The sequence below is a fragment of the Cervus elaphus genome, chromosome 31 (genome assembly GCF_910594005.1).
Source record: "Cervus elaphus chromosome 31, mCerEla1.1, whole genome shotgun sequence".
In the NCBI taxonomy this organism is placed as follows: domain Eukaryota; kingdom Metazoa; phylum Chordata; class Mammalia; order Artiodactyla; family Cervidae; genus Cervus; species Cervus elaphus.
This window is the reverse complement of record NC_057845.1, coordinates 44634324-44656785: the sequence shown is the minus strand read 5'-3', so window position 1 is coordinate 44656785 and position 22462 is coordinate 44634324. Positions and strand designations below refer to the sequence as shown.

Genomic DNA, 22462 nt, shown 5'->3' with positions numbered 1-22462 from the left:
CATGTCATATAATTGACGCTTAGATGAAATTTTCTTCTGTTTTAGCAGGCATATGGTAATTTTGATTGTCAGTCCAGGGAACATTTTTTGAGCGTCTACTACTATCAGGAAATATACAAGGTAGAAAAAAATGAATGACTGCTCTTATTCCTAGGTCATTTCTGGTCTAATAGGAGAAATGAACACATGAACAGTTTTAGTATGCTTGTTTAAAAAAATCATAGAGTTTCCTTGGGATCACCGGAGTGTGTTCAGCTTAGGGTGTGTGTGAGAGTGTGATACTGAGAACTGGTCGAGAGGTTGTAAGAGTGTTGTCAGTGGAAAGGGAAAGCCTTCTTAAAGAAGCTAATACTGTTTTTATTTCACAATTCTTGGGATGAAAAAACCAAACTTGGCTTTCTTTTTAAAGTCATAAGCCAATCACTTAACTAGAATTTAGAAAAAGTTTAATACCTCTTTAATGCTTACAGTATCTCTATCATGAGTTATTTTTTTTACTATTCCTGTTCTATTTTATAGATGAGGAAGGAGGTAGAAGTGGTTACAGTGGAAGATTTTCAAGTTTTTTAATCAAGGAGGGACAGACGGTAGCTTACAAGACAGTAGATTTATTACAAACAGAAACAGCTCGAAGAAAACTGATTTTATTTTGTATGTAGTTCTGTATTTCTGATGTAGACAAGTATAGTTGGTCTGGGCATTTTATGCTTATAAATCAGTTGTAGAGAAAATCAGAGAATGTGATTCTAATAGATTGAGAAAAATTATAAAATCCTGAGTTGTATGTGTAAAGTTATTTTGGGGGAAACATTATTTTTATGTGGACTGCTTATTAAAGGCAAGGAGAGTGTTAGTAAAGAGCTTAGCTGACTAGATTAGAACAAAGAAATTGTCTCTTCCCATCTGTCCTAATTAGCTTATCTCTCCTGCTCTCATAGCATGTTCGTTATTTCAGAAAAGAAGGGAGAGTTACTTTGAAAGGACACCATTTTTATTTAGCTAATTTATAATGATTTTGGAATGGTTGTCAGTTCTCAAACATAAACTTATAAATGTTAGACTTCTTCTGTAGCAGTTTGTTACTGGACGTTTCAAGGCTTTTCAAGTTACAGATTTTGGCCTCTCCTCCTCCTTTTGGTTTTGGCTCAAATGATTATGTTTCCTCATTTTGGGAAGATTTCTCTGTGTATTTTGATATTTGTCCTGATAGAAGGAAACCGTCCATCATTAACAGGTATTTAAAAATCTGTGTTACTTTTTAAATTTTCCTTTGTATCTGTAGTATATTTTCTCTAAAAACATTATTTGATATGATTGCTGTAAGGAATTGGATCAAATATTACTCTATCAATCTTTAATATTGCTTCCTTTAAACTGTGTGATAATTTCTCCAGTAATTCTGGTTTTTCTCTTCATTAATGTTTCTTGATTCAGACCTTACCTCTTCTTATTTCTTGTGTTGAAATTGAATGTATACTTGGTTTCAATAACTAGCAGTCTTGAAATAAGGAGTAGGAATTAAATGGAGAAAAAATTGAATGCTTCACTTCTCTTGACACATAGAGGTCTGTAATTTGAGCATTGAGTTAAAAATCCAGACATGGTGCAGATGTCAGTTTTTGTTTGTGTCCTCTCATTCTGTATCTTCATTTGTCATTAGAAGTTTTGTTTATGCTTTCCCTCTGTAGCACAAACCTCCTTATCTTTAGAAGAGATCCAAGAACCCAAGAGTACAGTTTCTTTTCTCCAGACTGACTCAGAATCCACAGATTCTTCTCTACCTGCTAAAAAGAAACAGCCTCTGGACAACAGAGAAAGTGAGAGACGTTGGTTGCTCAGAAGAAAGCGATCGACTTTATTTCCTAATGGTGTGAAAACCTGCCCAGATGAAAGTGTTACAGAGGCTGTGGCAAACCACGTGAAATATTTTAAAGTCCGAGGTAAGCAAATATTCAAACCCTTGGGCTCCATGGTGAAATTCAAACATAGTTCAAAAACAGTTGTTGTATTTGTTTACAATTCAAAATTTGTCATACTTTGGACAGAGACTTAAACCAAATATTATCTTTCTACTAACCATGGAAAACAGACTTACTAAGAATTTGGTATTTATATAGCTTCAGAGAAAAGTTTGTTATTTTAAGAGAGGACATGGACATGGTTTAAAATCATTTAAGTACTTTAAAAGTACCAGGTTATCATAAAATCTCTCTTATATGTAGAATGTAAAAAAAATGGTACAAATGAACTTATTTACAAAATAGAAATAGAGTCACAGATGTAGAAAAAAACTTACGGTTACCATGGAGGAAAGATTGTTGTTGATTCACTAAATCATGTCTGACTCTTTGCAGCCCAGTAGACTGCAGCATGCCAGGCCTCTTTGTCCTCCACTATCTCCTTGTTCGTTGAATCTGTGATGGTATCTTACCATCTCATTCTCTGTCGTCCCTTCTTTTGCCTTCAATCTCTCTCAGCATCAGTCTTTTCCACGGTGTCGTCTCTTCACATCAGGTGGCCAAAGTATTGGAGCTTCAGCCTCAGCATCAGTCCCCCCCCCCCCCCCCGCCCAATGAAATATTCAAGGTTGATTTCCTTTAGGATTTCTAGTTTGATCTCCTTGCAGTCCAAGGGGCTCTCAAGAGTCTTCTCCAACACCACTGTTCGAAAGCATCAATTCTTTCTGGCCTTCTTTCTGGTCCAACTCTCATAACCATGCATGACTACTGAAAAAAATCTGTAGCTTTGACCATACGGACCTCTGTTGGCAAAGTGATGCTTCTGCTTTTTAATATGCTGTCTAGGTTTGCCATGGGCTTCCCTGATAGCTCAATTGGTAAAGAATTTGCCTGCAGTGCAGGAGACCCTGGTTCGATTCATGGGTCGGGAAGATCTGCTGGCGAAAGGATAGGGTACCCCCCTGTAGTATTCATGGGCTTCCCTTGTGGCTCAGTTGGTAAAGAATCTGCCTGCAATGCAGGAGACCTGGGTTCAATCCCTGGGTTGGGAAGATCCCCTGGAGAAGGAAAGGGCTACTCACTCCAGTATTCTGGCCTAGAGAATCCCGTATACAGTCCATGGGATTGCAAATAGTTGGACACGACTGAGTGACTTTCATTTCACTTCACTTCACCTCAGGTTTGCCATAGTTTTCCTTCCAAGGAACAAACATCTTTTAATTTCATGGCTGCAGTCACCATCCATAGTGATTTTGGTGCCCAAGAAGAGAGAATCTATCACTACTTTGACTTTTTCCTCTCCTTGATCTTAGCTGATGGTATATTTAACCTCCTTTAAGGGGAAGTTCTCAGAGGTCTCTTTTTCCCTTCTATGACCACTTCCATACTGATTCAGAAACTAGTTAAAAGAATGATTTACATCTTGACAACATTTGGTACTTTCATCCTTTGAAAAGATGAATTTTCTACGTCTGCTTGGTTTACTTTATGTTGTAGTACTTACGTAGCACAGTCTCAATTTCATGGGTGCATTTTACACACAGTTCAGTATGTCTTATTTTTTTAAGCAAGAACTAAGAAATATTCTTATTGGCTGGTGGGTCCAAATACTGAAACCAGCAGCAATGGTTTCAATAAAACTGTCACTGCTTCTACTTTTTCCCCGTCTATTTGCCATGAGGTGTTGGGACCGAACGCCATGATCTTAGGTTTTTGAATGTTTAGTTCAAACATTTGTTTGAACTTAGTTCAAACAGTAGTTTTAAGCCAGCTGTTCCCCTCTTCTCTTCACCCTCATGAGAGACTCTTTAATTCCTCTTCATTTTCTGCCATTGGAGTGGCATCATCTGCATATCTGAGGTTGTTGATATTTCTCCTGGTAGTCTTGACTCCAGCTTGCGCTTCATCCAGCCTGGCGTTTTGCATGATGTACTCTGCCGTGCAGTTAAATAAGCAGGGTGGCAGTATACAGCCTTGTTGTATTCCTTGCTCTCAATTTTGAATCATGTCCAGTTGCTCCATGTCCAGTTCTAAGTGTGGCTTCTTGTCCTGCATACAGGTTTCTCAGGAGACAGATAAGGTGGTCTGGTATTCCCACCTCTTTAAGAATTTTCCAGTTTGTTGTGATTCACACAAAGGCTTTAGTGTAGTAGCCGACTCTTTACGACGCCATGTACTGTAGCCTACCAGGCTCCTCCGTCCATGGAATTTTCCAGGCAAGAGTACTGGAATGGGTTGCCATTTTCCTCTCCAGAGGATCTTCCCAACCCGGGAATTGAACCCAGGTCTCCTGCATTACGGGCAGACACTTTACCATCTGAGCTACCAGGGAAGGGGGGAATGAATATTTCAACATAGGTCTTGATTTTGAAGAGATTTAGAAGAGGTAATTGGATTACGCTCCTAAAACCAATTGTTTAGACATTGTTTAGATCCACTCACCGTCCAGCCAAGGATTTTAGTTCTTTCCACTGAACTAATTCACTCTAATGGTTTGCTGAGTTTTTCCTTTCATAGATAACTTGATATCAATTGCTGTTTGGTATAACACATTTGAAGAATATCTCCATTTAAGCAAGAAGCAACTGCACTCAACTTTTGAAATTAAGCAGATATTTAGGGGTGCTTGGAGTAGGAAGTAATTAATAGTATCCTCCCTTTAAAAAATTATATTAGTAGTTGGACCTTTTAAAATATAGCCTATAAACTGCGCTTATTTAAAGTATATAGTCTGATTAGTTATGACAAATATAGTTATCCTTAAATTATCACTACAGTTAAGATAATGAATTTTTCAGTTACCTCAGAACATTTTCTCAAGTGCCTTTATAACACTTCCTCTCTGAGCACCTCCCTTGACCTAAGAGCTGAGGTAACCACTAATCTGCTTTCTATTACCAGGTATTGTTTGCATTTTCTCCCCTTATATATATGAATGCATTCATACTATGTACTCTTTTTTCTTTTGTTTAGCTTCTTTTACTCAGTTTAATTGTTTTGAGACTCATCTGTGATTTTTTCATGTATCAATACTTTGTTACCATTTATTTTGGGGTGTTATTACATTTTATGGATATACTGCATTTGGGGATATTTGGGTGGTTTTCAGTTGTTGGTGATTATAGAGGAAGCATTCATGAATGTTTGTGAACAATTTTTTTGTGTGAACATCTGCTTTCATATCTGTTGGTTAATTGGAGTGGAATGGATGGATCACATGATAGTTCTATGTTTAACTTTTTAAGAAGTTGCCAAACCTGTTTTCCAGTGTAGTTGTACCACCAGCAGGGTGTTGGGACTCTGGTTTTTCCGCATCTGTGTGATGCTTGGTATGGTTGGTCTTTTTTAACTGTAACCATTCTAGTAGATGCAACTTCCCTCATAGCTCAGTCAGTAAAAAATCTGACAGCAGTGCAGGAGACCTGGGTTCAGTTCCTGGGTCAGGAAGATCCTCTGGAGAAGGAAATGGCAACCCACTCCAGTATTCATGCCTGGAGAATCCTGTGGACAGAGGAGCCTGGCCGGCTACAGTCCATGCGGCCACAAGAGTCATGATTTAGTGACTAAAGAGACATGATTTAGTTACTAAACCAGCACATTCTAGTAGATATGAAGTGACATCTTATCGTGGTTTTAACTTGTGTTTTCTTGGAGGCTAATGACATTGAGCACTTTTTCATGTGCTCATTTGCCATTCGTATATCTTTTTTGGTGAAGTTTCTATTCAAATATTTTGCTGATTTAAAAAATAATTGGATTGTTTGTCCTATTATTGAGTTATAAGAGTTCTTTATGTATTCCAAATTCAAATTCATTGTCAGGTATATGTTTTGCATAAATTTTCTCCCAATATTTGGTTTATTGTTTTATTTTTCTTAATGATGTCTTATAAATAAAACTGAAAAAAAATGTCTTTTGAGGAACAGTTTTAGATTTTGATATGTCAGGTGGGGGTTTTTTTTTGCTTCATACTTCCTTTTGGTATTGGAGCTAAGTTTGCTTAGCTCAGAGCCACAAAGATTTTCTGTTATTTTTTCCTGTAGAAGTTTTATAATTTTTTGGTTTTACATATAGGTCTTTGATCTACTGTGAGTTAATATTTGTATTTGGTGTATATGAGTCAAAGTTAAATTTTTTTGCATTTGCATAGCCAGTTGTTCCACCATCATTTATTAAAACGATTATCTTTTTTAGCTTTTGTACATTTGTTGAAAATCAGTCTTCTGTGTATGATGGATCTATTTCTCCATTTTTTGTTCTCTTACACAGATTTATTTATCTGTTTTAATGCCAATGCCTTACTCTCTTGATAACTATAAACTTTATAATAAGTCTTTGAATCAAGTAGTGCAAGTCCTTCAACCTTTTTCTTTTTAAATCTGCTTGATTATGCTAGGTCCTTTGTCTTCCATATAAATATTGTAATCAGCTTGCAATTTGTACATGGAAAGCTACTGGAATTTTGATTTGGTTTGTGTTAAATCTGTTGATCAAAATCTTAGCAGTATTGACTCTTGCTCTATGGATATATCCCCTCATTTATTTTGATCTTTGTCAGTTTCTCTTGGCAGTGTTTTGTAATTTTTAGTGTATAGATCTTATACATCTTTTTGTCAGATTTATTTCACTTTTTTCATGCTGTTGTTAACAATATTTTTTAAAAAATGTTCTTTGATTGTTCCTTGCTAGTATATAAACATACAATTGGTTAATGTATTGGTCTTTTATTCTGTAACTTTGTAAACTCACATATTGGTTCTAGTAGCTCTTTCATATATTCTGTAGGGTTTTCTACATAGGTGATTATCTCATCTACAAATAAAGACATAGTTTTATTTCTTATCTTCCAATTTGTATGCCTTTTATTTCTTTTTAAAAAATTTTTATTTATTTTAATTGGAGGATAATTACTTTACAATATTGTGATGGCTTTGCCATACATCAACATGAATTGGCCACAGGTAAACGTGTCCTCCCACCTCTCTCCCCACCGCATCCCTCCAGGATTTCTTTTTCTTGCCTTATGCCCTAAATTGACTATTCCTCATGCTTTGGCCTCCACGATTCTGAAAGGGAACTGTATTACCCTAAAAAAAGGCTTTGTTCCATTCTGGATTTCTCCAGACTAGATAAGATGCGTAGCCTGAGCCTAGAAACGGGATTCAGGACAGTAGTTTCATAATTTACATTAGAGTGCGCTCATTCAGTTGTGTTTTCTGTGGATTTTAACAAATGAACAGTGACATGTATCCACTGTTACAGTGTCACACCGATAGTCTCCCTGCCCTCAAACCCATCAGTTTCCACCTCCTGTATCTTTCCCTCCCCCCAGTCCTTGACAACCATAGATCTTTTTACAATTTATATAGTTTCGCTTTTTCAAGAATGTATTAATCATTGGACCCACACAGCATGTCGCATTTCAGATTGGCTTCTCTTACTTAGCAATATGAATTTAAATCTTCTCCATGTCTTTTCATGGCTTGAAGCCTCACTTCTTTTTATCACTGAATTCTAATCCCATCATATGGATATACCACAGGTTATTTGTCCTATTGAAATATTTTCAGTATCAGCTGTACTTTGCTAAAACATAAACATGGATTTTTTTTTTTTTAAGAGAAGCAAAAACCCCTGCCTATGAGGAGGTGAATCAGTTTCCTTTGCAAGGGAAAGGAGTGGGGACTCTTCAAGTCTAAAAAGTTTAAATGGGGTGTACAGAAGGGCTTTGAATGAGAATCATCCCCATGTCCCTGCAGAATAGACCCTGTGTGCAAAAGTGTCTCAGGAATCTGAAATAACAGGACCATGGTCATTGTGAGAATCCTAAAGTGCTTTCCATAAAAAATACCTCTCTATTTATTTTTCAGTATGCCAGGAAGCTGTCTGGGAAGCCTTCAGGACTTTTTGGGATCGACTTCCTGGGCATGAGGAATATCATTATTGGATGAATTTGTGTGAGGATGGAATCACGACTATATTTGAAATGGGCACACATTTTAGTCAGTCTGTGGAACACAGAAGCTTAATTATGCAGGTAAATGTAGTAACAAGGGAAGAAATTACTGTACTATTATAGGAGCACATGTACGAAGCTCAGGCCTAAAGGAAGGAAGAGTGAATGCCGGATCCCTGGGCTACTCTTGTTGAATTAGGCTCTTCAGGTGACCTACCGCAGGGTGGCCAATCTTTGTATCTCTTGCTCTGGCCATTATAATTAATAAGCATTGTGAAGCCAGCAAGAACCTCAGGATTGTTTATAAATGTAAGTATTTGGAAATCGTGCTCTACAAAGATTTAGGCTAAGAATATTAATCTGTGAGAGTCAAACATTCTTGCCAGAGCTTTGCATTTTATCAGCTCAAAGTTGAATCAATAACTAATTAAAGATAGAGGATATAGATCATTGGATAAATGTTTAGTAAAATATAAATGTGCTTCTAATGCATGAATTTGCTTACTTGTTTTCCTTGTTTTAGATTTAGTTTATTCTTAGCAAAGGATAAACAAGCATGCATGTAGACAAATTATCTGTCCACCTTCTCTTTTTCATGTTGCATGTATTCATGGCAAGAGAAGGAAACTGTTTAGTTCTGTGTGATCTATGTGGTAGATTGCACATGCTGTGTGAGAGGCCCCTTATATCCTTCTTCCTTTTGTTCAAGTCCTGCACGTCTTCAGCTCAGATGTAACCTCCTTCAGAAGGAAACAACCCCTGACCCCCATCCTAGTAGATTTAGCTCACATAATCTTTTGAACACCATAATTCTTTATTCATTCTTTAGTATAGTACTTCTTACATTTTATTATTATTAGTTGTATATAACGTGGGCTTCTCTGGTCTCTCAGTGGTAAAGGATCTGCCTGCCAATGCAGGAGACATGGGTTCAATCTCTGAGTCAGGAAGGTCTCCTAGAGAAGGAAATGGCAACCCAGTCCAGTATTCTTGCTGGGAAATCCCATGGACAGAGAAGCCTGGTGGGCTACAGTCCATAGGGTCGCGAAAGAGTCGGACACGACTTAGTGACTAACAACAATACATGTATATGTTGGCCAGTATATCAGAAGAGTGGACTAGATTTGACAGGACATCAGACTAGAGGGGTGGATAGCTTAAGAAGTTCGTAGTTGATAGAAAGCCATTGAAGGGGTGTAAGTTGGCAAGTGGCAGGGGCTGATTGTACAGTTTTGAATTGTAAAATGGTTATTGTGGTTTCTATACACCAATATGATAGATTAGAGGGGACAAGATGAGCAGAGATCAGTCGCTACTTGAGGCCTGAGGGGATGAGAATCCTATGTAAACCATGAAGTAGAGAAAGGGAGCATAGGGGATATAAGTAGGAGAAGGACTAGTAGGACTCAGTGACAGATTGGATGGGAGTGGGCAATGATGAAGGCATGACCCTGGAAGCCTCCCAACTTCTAGCTTCAATGGCTACCGCTGAGAACTCAGGCAGAGACGCAGGTTGTAGGCACTGCTGGGGAGGGTGAGTGTGCTTTTTAATGCGTTGTTTTGAGCCATATGTGAAATGTGAATTGTGTAATATATAGGTATGAAGCCCAGAAGAGTGGTCTGGGTTATAAATACAGCTATAGGGATCACCAGCCTCAAGGTAGTACTTGAAATCATGAGAGGGATTGAGAATGTTACTTAAGCAATCACTGGCTGTCCAAAAACTGAAGGAAGCTCGATTTTACCTTTTTTTAAAAAAATTGAAATAAATTGATTTACATTGTTGAGTTGATTTCTGCTTTACAGCATAGTGATTCAGTTATACATATATATACATCTATTTTTTTAGCTTGATTTTAAATATAACAACGACTGTTTACTCACAGGTGGTGAATTTATGTGGTTGACAACCTTTATTAGAACTCAAAATTCCAGCATTTTAAAAATAACTACCATGCTGGCCTATAAAATTTTAAAGCTAATAGTACAAATTGATTAATTGATGATTTTGCTGTGCTTATATGTATCAAGAGAGATTAATTAAAGGAAATAAAATCCCAGTTGAAGGTGTTAGATGATTAAAATTTAGGGAAAAAAAAGACTGGCTGAGATTGTTCTAGGAGAGTGTGTAGAGTAAAAGAACAGTGAGTTATTTATAAATATCTTAAGAATTATTTAGAGTAATCATCGCTCCATTTTACAGATAAGCAAGTTGAGGCCCAGCAGCAGAGAAATTTTTTGGATTTGCCTCCATAGCTGAGAAAGAGAAAATAGAATTTGATTCCAAATTATCGTATTGGTCTCAAAATAAAACCACTAGTTTAAACATAACTTGGACACAATTTTTCTTCGAATGCTCCGAAGGAATAATCCAACTACAGATACAGTTTATCTTTTTGTCTGAATTCTGGAGAATTAGATTTCACAGTTATTTTATCCCCATGATGATATTACTCTATGAGAGGAATTTCTATAAATGTAGTAGATCACAAAACACTTTGGTTCCAAGTCCATGGAAGGTTAATGTAAAACTCTACCAATCTCTAACCCAGGAGACCTTTCTGGAATGATTAACAGGTAAAGTCTGTCCATTAAGAGAGCACTTCGGGGAACATTAAGAGAGGGACTTCGGGGAACACACACAGACGCCGAGTGGTGGGTGGGATGTTCTGTGTCAAAACAAACTTTGCATCATTAGTACTTTGCTTTAACTGTTTAGCGATAAGAATAATAACACAGATTCTGTGTTAGGGCATTAGTGTTTGTGCAGTAAGTTTTGTTTACCGCTTAATAACTGTCTTTCACTCACGTGGTCATTTTTATATCTTTGTTTTCCTTAGAAACTGACATATGCAAAGGAGACCGTAAGTGGGTGAGTGTCTTTTTCCCCCCTAAGTTCATGTTTGGCAACAGAGATGTATCATACCGGTTCTAAGTCTCATCCCAAATTTAATGATTCCTTCCTATTTCTTGTCAGTTCCTGCAATAACCAGGCCTGTGGGCAAATCTCAAAGTCTTTTCCTCATCTTGAGGCCACTTCCCTTTCCAAACCACCTTCACAGCCACTGTGCTTGTTTACTGTCTGACCTTACTAAGAGGTGGATATGTTCCTTTCTTTTGGTGAGGAAATAGATTTTTGGAACTGGAATACAAAATAATCTACTGTTGTTGAGGCTTACAGGCTAATACTATTTATCTAAAATGGTACACCTTAGTGGAGGATGGTTTATTAAATGATGGGGTTGTGCTGTGGGTCACTTTATGGCTTAATGATGTTTGTGATCTTGAAGCATAGGACTAGCACAACCTTAATGAATCCTCCATTGATTTGAGTCATGGCTCTGTGGGTCTTTAAGCTTAGGATTAAGCTTGTTTCTGGCTCCCGAGCAGTGGCAGGACAAAGCAGATCATGGAAGGTGAGGGATTTTGAGTCTACAAGGACTAATGACTTCTGATTCTATCCATACTCAGTATCTAGGTTATGCCAGTATGTAGGTGACTTTTTTGAGAGAAAAAAAAAATCACTAGGGCATGCAGTTCAGGTCCATAATCTTGCCTCAAGTTAGATGGAAGAACAGATTGAAGAACCTAGAAGGTGGGTCAGTGTCCAGAGGTGTAGCCTGGGCAGCAGAGTCCAGGCAGATGCATAATTAGAGTGCATCTCTTGGTGGTAGTGGGGTATATGTAAGTTTCAAATCAAGCGTGAGTAAGCAGGAGGGAAGTGGGACTCCTTGTGGTGTCACTTCACATAGCTAACAGCACTACCAAGTCTGTTGAGGGCCTGGGATTGAGCGCCAACTTAGATGCGGGGCCGTGTGGTGCTGTAGGTGTGGGTCCTTTACCTTCAAGAGGCAGAGCTCAGAGGTTCCTTATGATCGCCATTCCAACACACATGCAGTAGACTTAACAATCTGGTGGGTTCTGCCAGTCATCTTCATGGTTGTACCTAATGAAAACGATAGCACATTTTACATGGTTAAGAAGTGTGTAAAAGCCATAATAATAAATATCACTTGTAATCTGGAAGAAGCCTTGGAGTTTGCCTGTGAAAACAGACATTGGGAAGATCGTAGCTCATGAGTTATAAAGTGATGAAGGAAGGTTATCTGAAATAGATTGAAAAGTTGTAAGTTGTAACACCGTATGTGGACTGATGTTATAACACATAACACATGGAGTAGCTGAACAGAGGTAGCTGGGAGATGTTCGAGGTGTAGTTTGTGTATTCCTACATAGCTCACTTTGGTTGAGTGCGGTTTGCTGCATTCATCTACTATTTCTTGGAAAAATATGTTAATCACATTGAAACAAATTCATAAGTAAACAAATTAGAGAACTGAGTGTGTCATATATGTTTTGTTGATGTCCTAGATGGGGGGGGACTCACAGTATTATTTATCATCCTTAGAAAATCACAATACATATGAACTAAATTTGAAATATATATAACTGAATTTGAAAATTTAAAAGTTGACGTCCTTCCCATGAAACTAGAGCAGACCAGGTTGGAGTGGGATGAAAAGCATCAACATGGTACTTGCGGAAATGAAGGGACCTGGAGTTAGCTAATCCTGGGAGTGACCTGGGAATTCGCTTAGCCCCTCTTTAAGTTGAATATTGTAGTCATCCCTTAAAACCCTTAATTTAATCACTTTCAATATTTAAGTTTATTTTTATGATTTTCTTGATATGGCTGTCATTCTGTGTTGAGATTCTTAGATGTTTTCTATTGCTGCAGCAAATTATCACAAACTTTGGTAACTTAAAAAACACAGATTTATCTTCTAGTTCTGCAGTGCAGAAGCTTGACATGATTCTCAGCATGTTGGCAGACCTGTGTTAGCTATCTGGAGACTCTAGGGGAAAATCTGTTTTCTTGCCTTTTTCAGTGTCTAGAGGCTACCCATGTTGGTTGGCTTATGACTAGCAGTGGCTTACTTTCTCACATTCTTCCACTCTGACATTCTTCTGCCTCCCTCCACATTTAAGGGTCCTTATGACTACCCTGGGGCTTCCCAGGTGGTGCTAGTGGTAAAGAACCTGCTTGCCAGTGCAGGAGTTTTAAGAGATGTGGGTTCTATCCCTGAGTCTGGACGATCTCCTGGGGAAGGGAATGCTACCCACTCCAGTATTCTTGCCCGGAGAATTGCATGGACAGAGGAGCCTGGCAGGCTACAATCTGTAGGGTCAAAGAGAGTCAGACAGGACTGAAGCAACTTAGCACACACATATGCATGCATGACTACATTGGGTCCACCTGGTAAGACCAGAGGATATGGTCTCTACTTAAGGCCAGCTGATGAGCACCCTTAATTCCATCTGTTGCCTTACTTTCCTTTTCAGATAACATAGTCACATGTTCTGGGGATTAAGATATGGACATCTTTGGGAGATCACTCTTCTGCTTACCACATTACTTCTCTGTAATTTAAGTTGCTTCATCTATGTGAACTCTAGCCCAACTGCTAATGTATGACTTACACCAGATACTCTGCTGTGTACTGATTTCACCTCCCCTTACTGTCATCTGGCAAGTCTGTTTAAAAGAAAGCATTTCCTATGTTACTCAGGACTTCATATCCCATCTTATCTCTTAGACATCAACCTGTAATTGTTTTTTTCTCTCTCTCCTGAGTCTTCAGCTTCTCCCATTACCAACTACCTACTAACATTTATTTTTTTATTTTTTTTTTACACTTCTTTTTTTTTTTTTTTTTAGCTTTTCTTTCTTTTTTTTTTTTTTATTAGTTGGAGGCTAATTACTTCACAATATTTCAGTGGGTTTTGTCATACCTACTAACATTTAAACATGCTCAAATCTTCCCAAGTTACCTATTTTACAAAAAATCCTCCTCTACCACTTGTCTCTAGCAAGACATCTTGAAAACATCACCCCTTAGCTCCAGTCACCTAACTCCCTGCCATCTTGTCTTGCAGTTGTATCTTCAATACAAAGTCAGCCTAGGATGTGTGCTTACTAAGTATTTGTTGGATGAGTAATTGAGTTTCTGTTCTATCACCCAAGTCTATTATCAGGTCCCTGGTGTTACTCTCAGTGTAAGGACTGATCTGTGGAATTTTTTTTCCCTTGATATCTCCATTAAGTTAGATTTGTAGTTGAGGATGCCCATCATGATCACAAAGCCAAATACAGTTTTTATTTTAAAGCATGTATATTATTCTGTTTGGGCTGACGTGTAACTCCATTAAACCCTGTTTTATTATAATATGTTTTGGTGTAGGTCTGTTTGGGTCTATCTTGTTTGCTTCCTATATCTGGGTATTTGTTTCCTTCTTTAGGTTTGGAAGGTTTTCAGCCATAATTTATTCCAATATGTCTTGAATCCACTTTTCTCTTTCTTCTCCTCTGTAATCCATATTATGCATAGATTGCACACTTTATATTGTCCCATAGGTCTCTTATATTGCTTTCATTTTTTAATTTCATTTGGTTTTCTATTTTTTAAAAATTAATTTATTTATTTTAATTGGAGGCTAATTACTTTACAATATTGTGGTGGTTTTTTGCCATACATTGGCATGAGTCAGCTACAGGTGTGGCTGTCCCAACCCTCCCCACCCACTTCCCTCCCCGCCCCATCCCTCCCCACCCCATCCCTCCCCGCCCATCCCTCCGGGTTGTCCCAGTGCCCTGCTTCATGCATCGAACTTGGACTGGTCGTCTATTTCACATACGGTAATATACACGTTTCAACGCTGTTCTCTCAAATCATCCCACCCTCGCCTTCTCACAGAGTCCAAAAGTCTGTTCTTTACATCTGTGTCTCTTTTGCTGTCTTCCATATAGGGTCATCATTAACCATCTTTCTAAATTCCATATATATGTGTTAGTATACTGTATTGGTATTTTTCTTTCTGACTTACTTCACTCTGTATAATAGGCTCCAGTTTCATCCACCTCATTAGAACTGACTCAAATGTGTTCTTTTTAATTGCTGAGTAATATTCCATTGTGTATATGTACAACAACTTTCTTATCCACTCAGCTGCCGATGGACATCTAGGTTGCTTCCATGTCCTAGCTATTGTAAACTGTCTGCTGCTTTGACTGGGTAATTTTGAGATCATTTATTCTTTCTTCTGCATCATTTATTCTGCTATTCATTGTTTTTAGCTCAGCCTTCATCTCAGCAAATAAATTTTCTAATTATTCTTGGTTCCTCCTTACAGTTGCTAGTTCATTTTTATAGTGATCTGCATTTCTAGTGATAACCTCTCTTAATTCCTTCAGTATTTTCGTTACCTTCTGTTTGAACTCAGTGTCTATTAGGCTGAAGAGGTCTGTCTCACTGTTCCTTTAGGGGAATTCTCTTAGTCTTTTCACTGGGAGTGATTCCTCTGCTTCTTCATTTTGCTTGTATTTCACTCTGAGTTTAGGGGAAACAATTAATCTACCATTGTCTTGGAGAGCTGTTTATAAGCATGAGCGCCCCTGTGTAGCTTATGTGGGTTCAATATGTTCTTGGCATGAGGGCTGTTTTTGGTTTGAAGGCTTGCTGTCTCTTTTCTCAGCACGTGCTGGCCACGATCCCGTTTGTAGCGGTGTTCAGGCGCCTGGCCCCATGCATACTCCCAGGGACACGGCACAGCCCCGGCTAGCCCTGGAGTCCAAGATGGCAGCGGCAGCCACCGGGAACTTACGTAGAAGAGGGTGGGTGGTGCCCTGCCTTGAAAAAGACGCTCCCGCGGCAGTTGCACACATTTCTCTCTGCGCTCCCCGGCAGTGGCGCCTTGCATTGCTGATGGGTCCGGGCATCTTCCCGCACTCCCTCCGTGTGATGCACCATGCCCTGGCTCCCTCAGGGTGTCAGCACGTAGCCAGCCCCAGGCCTCCCTGTGTCTGAGCGCGGAAACTGGAGTCTCAGGATCCAGATGAGTGTCTGCGCTGGGGCGTGCTGCCGGCGGGGGGCCCAGCCCCCTGCGCACAGGCCTCGCTCCACGTGTCTTCCGCTGACTGGCTGAAACCTGTCCTCCTGCACAGTTTCCTCCCAGGAGCGCGGGTCCCATCCTACTCCTGTCTCCTTTTTCTTCTGTCCGACTCAGTGGCATGGAGATTCTCTTGCCCTTGTGGAAGTCTGAGATCTGCCAGCATTTAGTAGATGTTCTGTGAGAATCCTTTCATATGTAGATGTATTTTTTATGTATTTGTGGGAAAGGGTGAGCTCTTTGTTCTACTCCTCCGCCATCCTGATCCAACTCCCACCCCTGTTTTATGTTTGTTTAGCATTTCACCCTTTACATAATGCTTCTGTATAATGATATTTTATTTAGTTTTCCCCAACACCTTGGTGCAGTAGGTAGAGCAAGAGATATTCCTGTTTTAGAGATTAGATCTTGAGGCCTAGAGCAACTGAGGCATCTTCCCAAGCTATACACAAGGTTAGTGATACATCTGGAACTAGCGCCCAGGATTCTTAACTCCTTGCCTTGTTTTTTCTTCTTAAATGCTGATTATAGTTAACAGGTTCTAGAGCAAGGCAAAGGATAGGAAATTGTTAAAGGGGATAGTAGTCTAGGTATGAAATTATTGTTGGCTTGTTTTACTGTATTTTTGTTATTTAACAATTTCATTTATTTATGTTTAGCTGCGCAGGGTCTTGGTTGCTGTGCGTGGGCTTTGCCCTAGCTGTAGTGAGTGGGGGCCACTCTCTAGTTGTGGGGCGCTGGCTTCTCTTTGCTCTGGCTCCTCTTGCCGTGGAGCATGGGCTGTAGGCACACGGGCTTCAGTAGCTATTGCTCACGGACTCTAGAGTAGGTAGGTTGTAGTGCACAGCCTTAGTTGTGGCATGTGTAGTCTTCCCGGACCAGGGCTCGAACCTGTGTCCTCTGCATTGGCAGGTGGATTCTTATCCACTGCACCACCAGGGAAGTCCCCTACTATGTTTTTAAACATAGGTTCCATGTGACTATGGTATTTTTGACACAGTTCCATCTGAATTCCACTGACATGGTTAAGCAGTAGCTGTGAGGAAAAAAATTATGTGCTGGATAAGCTGAGGAAATGAGACAGGAGATGGTTGTTTGCTGCTGACATTAAGCTAAAGATCTTAGCTGACCAACTACAAATTTGTGGCTTGGCCTAGAAATGAAGCATTTCTGTCTCCAAACTCAATGCAGCTCTGTATTGTAATTCTGTTGTGAGCGACATTCTAGGGCATCCCTGTAGGAGGCATACCTGATGAGCAAATGTGAAGGATTCATGGTACTGTCTTCTGAAAGAAGTGTGGGAGGATGAGGGATTAAGTGTTGGGAGTGTTGCACAAGGGTTTTAAATTACCGAGAGTTGCCTACTTACCATCACTGTGCTTAATCTCTCAGTCATATCTGACTCTTTGTGACCCTGTGGACTGTAGGCAACCAGACTCCTCTGTCCATGGGGATTCTCCAGGCAAGAATACGGGAGTGGGTTGCTACAACCTCCTCCAGGGGATCTTCCCAAACCAAGGATCGAACCCAGGTCTTTTGCCTTGCAGGTGGATTCTTTACCATTTGGACCACCAGGGAAGCCCTTACCATCATTAAAATAATGTTATTTTGAAAAAAACAAAGATTATTTTGAACTCAGTAAGTGAAATCTAGTTCTATTGAAGTAAGCAAATTTCTCCATTCTGAATGCTTTCTTGCTTACTTAGAGAATTAGCTTAAATTTGCTTTTGATGTGGGAGACAATCTGACCAGTCCCTGGTGAGGTCTGGTTTCTCTGCCATGTCATCTCAGCTTCCTGTTCTGGTTACTGTTTTGTGCTTTGTTTTACTTTGACCTCTTTGCTCTTCATACTTGATTGCACTCCAGCTCTGACTGGGTTTCCCTTCCTCTTTCTGGGTCCTTACACATTTTGACTTTTAGGTCACTTAGTTGATGTAACACCACTATCATTAAGACCAAGGGAAACCATTCTGGTTGCCCGTCTAGGGCATATGGGTCACATAAAGGCCATGTGGTGTGGAATTAATGTGGGTAAGAGAGAGGTTTCTGGACTCAAATGGGCCTATTTTACACCACAGTTCCTTCATTGGCTAGCTCCGTGACCTTTCTTATCACCCAGATCTTCCTCTACTCATCATTCATCAAAATGACTTATCCAGATGTCATATTCCTTTATATTCTTTTGAATGGCAGCTAAGTAAGTAGGCTCCTGCAAGTATATCAAAAATAACCAGTAGTGATAAGTTTGGTGTATTGGTTTAATATGTTTTTCTTTTTAGATAGTATTTTCAAAAACCAGGAGAATCTTTATGTGAGATTTTTTTGTTTTAGCCTATGTTTCTCAAATTTTCTACCAAAGCTTGGGGGTTTAGGGAATATGGCCTCAACTGATTCCCCCACTTCAGTTCCAGCCAGGAAATGTCTTTGAAATGATCATGTTGTAACTTAATATTCATTTAAACTTTATATTGTGCTCTATAATAGAGCCACATGTGTTTTAATACTAATGTGTTTTATTTATTTATTTTTAAACTTTATTTTGTATTGGGCTCTAGCTGATGAGCAGTGCTGTGATAGCTTCAGGTGAGCCGTGAAGGCACTCAGCCATCGTATGCACGGATCCGTTCTCCCCCAGACGCCCCGTCCATCCAGGTGGCCATATAGCATTGAGACAGTTCCAGGTGCTGTAACAGGAGGTCCTTGTCGGTCATCCATTTACATACAGCAGTGTGTTCATGTCCAAATTCATATCAGTTTCTACTTAGCTCTCTGTGCTTTTACTTTAAAGTGAAAATCGCTGCTTCAAGATGTGTGCCCCATTTGTCTGGTGGCTGTGAGCCCATGGTCTAGTTTAGAGCGGCAGGGCAATTGGAAGGAGTGGTTCTGACGTGAAGATGGGGCTCACTGAGACCAAAGCGAGTCTAAGAGGGAGATGTTTTGACTGTTTAAGTCGTCTTTGAAAACTGTATGTGGAAAGTTGAAGAGAGTTTTCAGTTACTGTAATTTAAATTGTATGTTTGGGGCTATGTGGAAATTTGGACTCGGGGAAACACCGTTTCTTTAAGAACTTTCTCAGATTATCCTCTGACGTCTTCTGATCTTTGCCTATAGTTGCAGGGTTGAACGGTAAAAGGATAGCCAGGGGACCCGAAACCTGGGAGCCGTGTGGCCTATAGCAAATCATGTCTCTAAGCTTGACTTGTTTTATACTAAAAAGTTTCATGATTCTGTGACCTCTCAAATGAGATGAGATTTGGGCTTATTGTTCCCCGTGACTGCCAGTACTTTTGTGTCTGAACTGCTTGCTGGGTTTATATTATGTTTGTTACTGTTTTCTGTTAGGCGGTAACCTTCCTAGACCATGAGTATTTTGTTCACAGCTGTATGCCAAGGGCCTTCTACACTAGACTGGTTGGTCATTAGTGTTTATTTATTCCAAAAATATCTATTCCGTGCCTATTAAGTAGTAGTTTCTCTTTTAAGATGAAGATACAGTGCAAATATGGCAGATAAACCCCTAATCTCATGGAGTTTAGATTAGATTCTTTCTTTTTTTTTAGAGTTTAGATTCTTGAGGCAGTCTTGTTAAATAGATATTTCTGTGATGATAAACATGTTCTTTACTCGGCTGTTCCATAAAATAGCCATCAGCCACATATGACTGTTGAACACTGAAATGTGGATAGTGTGGATGAGGGTCTGAATTTTGAATCTTTATTTAATTTTAAATTAATTTAAATTACCACATACATCCACTGACTACCATGTTAGGAAATGACATTCTAGAAGACTTAAGGGTATGGATATAGATAAAGAAGTAGATAAATAAATTAACAGAATAATTTCACATAGTGAAAAGAACTAAGGAAAAAAATGAAACAGGGTTATGAAATAGTAAGGAAGTACTATATAGGGTGGTTATGTAGTATTAAGTATTATGTAGGGTATATTATGTGTGTGTACATATATATATATGCATACTACATAATATGGAGTATTATGTAATAATATGTAGAGTGATTCAAGTTGAGTAGGCATCAAAAAATGTAAAATAAATGAGGGTTTTTTTTTTTTTAAATTGCTACTTAGTACCTCAGTTTGGGAATCCTTAATTGGAGATCAGGTGAATTCCTTTCTGGAAAACAAATCCCAAAATAAACCCTCACATTTCTGTCATTTTATTAACTCCAGACATTTTTTTTCCTAGCTCTGAATTGTCATCTCCAGCTCCTGTTGGTGACATGTCAACGCTGGGAGGTATGCTTTTGTGCCTTTATTCACTTTTCTTTTAAAATTTATTATTTAATTGCAAGGAAGCACAATTTTCAGCTCATATTTTTAAAAATGCCAATTTGTCTCTCCTTCTGTTGTTGAAGAAGTCTCAAGAAAAAGCAATTGTTTTTTCACTTACTTTATGACATTATAATTTGGGTACTTAAGAATCCTTAATTATTAAGTACATAATACAGAATCTGAAAACTACTTAAAACAAATGTACAACCTGAAGAATTATTTTAAGGCAAACACTTTGTAATCACTGCTTATGTCAAAAGGTAGAATCTTTCTAGCTCCACTATTTGTCATTTGTCTTTTAGAGTTTCCCAGAATAAGGATTTTCCTGATTGCATTGTGTGGTATACTTTGTTTGTTTCTTTGATCTCTACATTTCCTGTAAATTAGTAATTGATTTCTTTATTTTTAATTTTTTTTAAAAAAAAGTTCTTCTATGTTGAAAATTGCAAACATACAAAAAAATAGCATGGTGAGGCCCAGCATCAAAAATTATAATTTTTGGCCAATTCCAACCTTCAGCCACTTCCCCTCTCTGAGAGTTTTACAGGTTAGTTTTATTAGATGACTCCTTAAGGATAAAGACTTTGTATCCCTGGAGGCTTGCATAGAGCCTGACATATAAGTAGGTATCAGTAAATGCTTGTTGAATGAGTCATATTTATTTCTTGTGCTGAGGAAATTCATGTGTCTTGAGGTTAAAATGCACAGAATTTTGCAGATGAAAAAGCAAATGACTTATATGAATGGCATCAAAATCAGTTTATTGTTTCCTGATAGACATTATGATTCAGCTGTGGACTGAATTCATACACATGTTTCTGTTTTTCTTTTTAGATGCTGGTCTCAGTGCTCCATATCCAGGGGTGACCTCCTATGACGGGATCTCAGAGAGCAGCTTGGAGAGGCCAGAAGACAGTGTGAGTGATGTCCTGTTTCATTATTTAGTTTCTAACATGGAGAACGGGGATTTAGAGAGATTTATTGTTCATTGCCAGACAACACAAAACTTCAGGTGGTTCTCTTTATGGAAATGTAGATTCTAAAACCAGTACATTAAAAAGAATCTGAGATTCCTTGGAGAGCCCAATAAGCCTGTTTTTGGCAAAGAATAGATTTGAATTGTAAATTAAATGACTTGGAACCTGGGGAGCTGTCTTCATGGTAAGCCCACTGTCTTCTGTGGGCTGTGTGCATAATTCATTGTGAGGGTTTTTGCCTATGTTCTCTGTCTCTTAATAAATCAGGACTTAGTCCTCTCTTCTTCAGAGGGAAAGGATATAGATTTTATGTAGTTTAAAGAAGTACTGTGCTTTTTAAGTGCATCATTACTAATGGAAATCTGTCCACTAAGAAGCATTAAGTTGGCTATCACATTCCAGATTTTTTGAGAAGTATATGCTTCTACGAAGATGGAAATGTTTCATTAGAAATTTTATTAAATGTGCGTAAATCACAGATTCCTTAATACAGAGCACACTTTGATTGAACATATTCACTAGAAAGGTACAATTTATTACCTTACACCTTCTCTTACCAGCTGTGAAGTCAACTCATGTCACCCCACTCTATCCACCACCTTCCCTGTTACTGAGCAAGGCTGGAGCCAGTTTGGGCCCTTGGATCAATACAGTACCTTTAGTATTCAGCAAAACTGTGTCCAAATTAGATGGTACTAGAAAATATTGGCATTTGATAAATATTTGAATAAAAAGTGATACTGTGGTTCTGAACTTGATGCTGAATGTTATGGTGTAAGTCTGGAAACTTTTATAGAATGAGATAAAACTCACTGTAATGGAAATGAAGAGATTATGTGAAATCAGTTGGAACATTCCGTGACAGAGAGTAATTTGAAGGTAATTTGTAGAACCAGTAGGAAGACAGGACAGTACAGGCGTACATGACTAGTTCAGAGTGAAGTCTCATGTACAGTTTTACAGTTCAGCTTTTTCCCTAATGCATTTTTCAGATACTGTTTTAGAAATTACATACTCTATTCCTGATTTGATAGTATTTACCCTGTATGTTATCATGTGTCTTTAATCTAGCAAAGTTTGTTTTTCAGAATACTTATCCTTATCCTGAGTCTGCAGGAACATTAGAACATCAAAATAATTCAAGTGATTACCCTGCTGTTTTGTATGTTATTTTCAGTATTTTTGTTCTTTCTTTCTCTCCTTTAGTTCTCTCTTTTTAATCTTAAAAATTTGACTGCATCATTTTTATTTTATATAGTTAAAATTTTTTACATTTGCCCAGGTGTGTACTATTTTATTTTCTTAAAATTCATTTTTGCATCTTAGACCTC

The 22462-nt window shown here is 38.5% G+C and overlaps 1 protein-coding gene and 1 non-coding gene across 2 annotated transcripts in view; one reads left to right on the top strand and one right to left on the bottom strand.

The window, feature by feature from the left end:
* The first annotated feature begins 9 nt into the window (after window positions 1-9).
* IMPG2 (interphotoreceptor matrix proteoglycan 2) overlaps window positions 10-22462 on the top strand; it is a 70787-nt gene continuing 48334 nt past the window's right edge. The window contains exons 1-6 of the mRNA XM_043893182.1: window positions 10-1234; window positions 1689-1940; window positions 7829-7995; window positions 10755-10786; window positions 20069-20118; window positions 20989-21071. Of these exons, the coding sequence (XP_043749117.1) occupies window positions 1150-1234; window positions 1689-1940; window positions 7829-7995; window positions 10755-10786; window positions 20069-20118; window positions 20989-21071 (669 nt within the window). The 5' untranslated portion in view covers window positions 10-1149. The remainder of the gene's footprint in view (window positions 1235-1688; window positions 1941-7828; window positions 7996-10754; window positions 10787-20068; window positions 20119-20988; window positions 21072-22462) is intronic.
* TRNAY-GUA lies at window positions 4219-4290 on the bottom strand. The gene has a single exon. It is a non-coding gene; the product is annotated as a tRNA-Tyr (tRNA).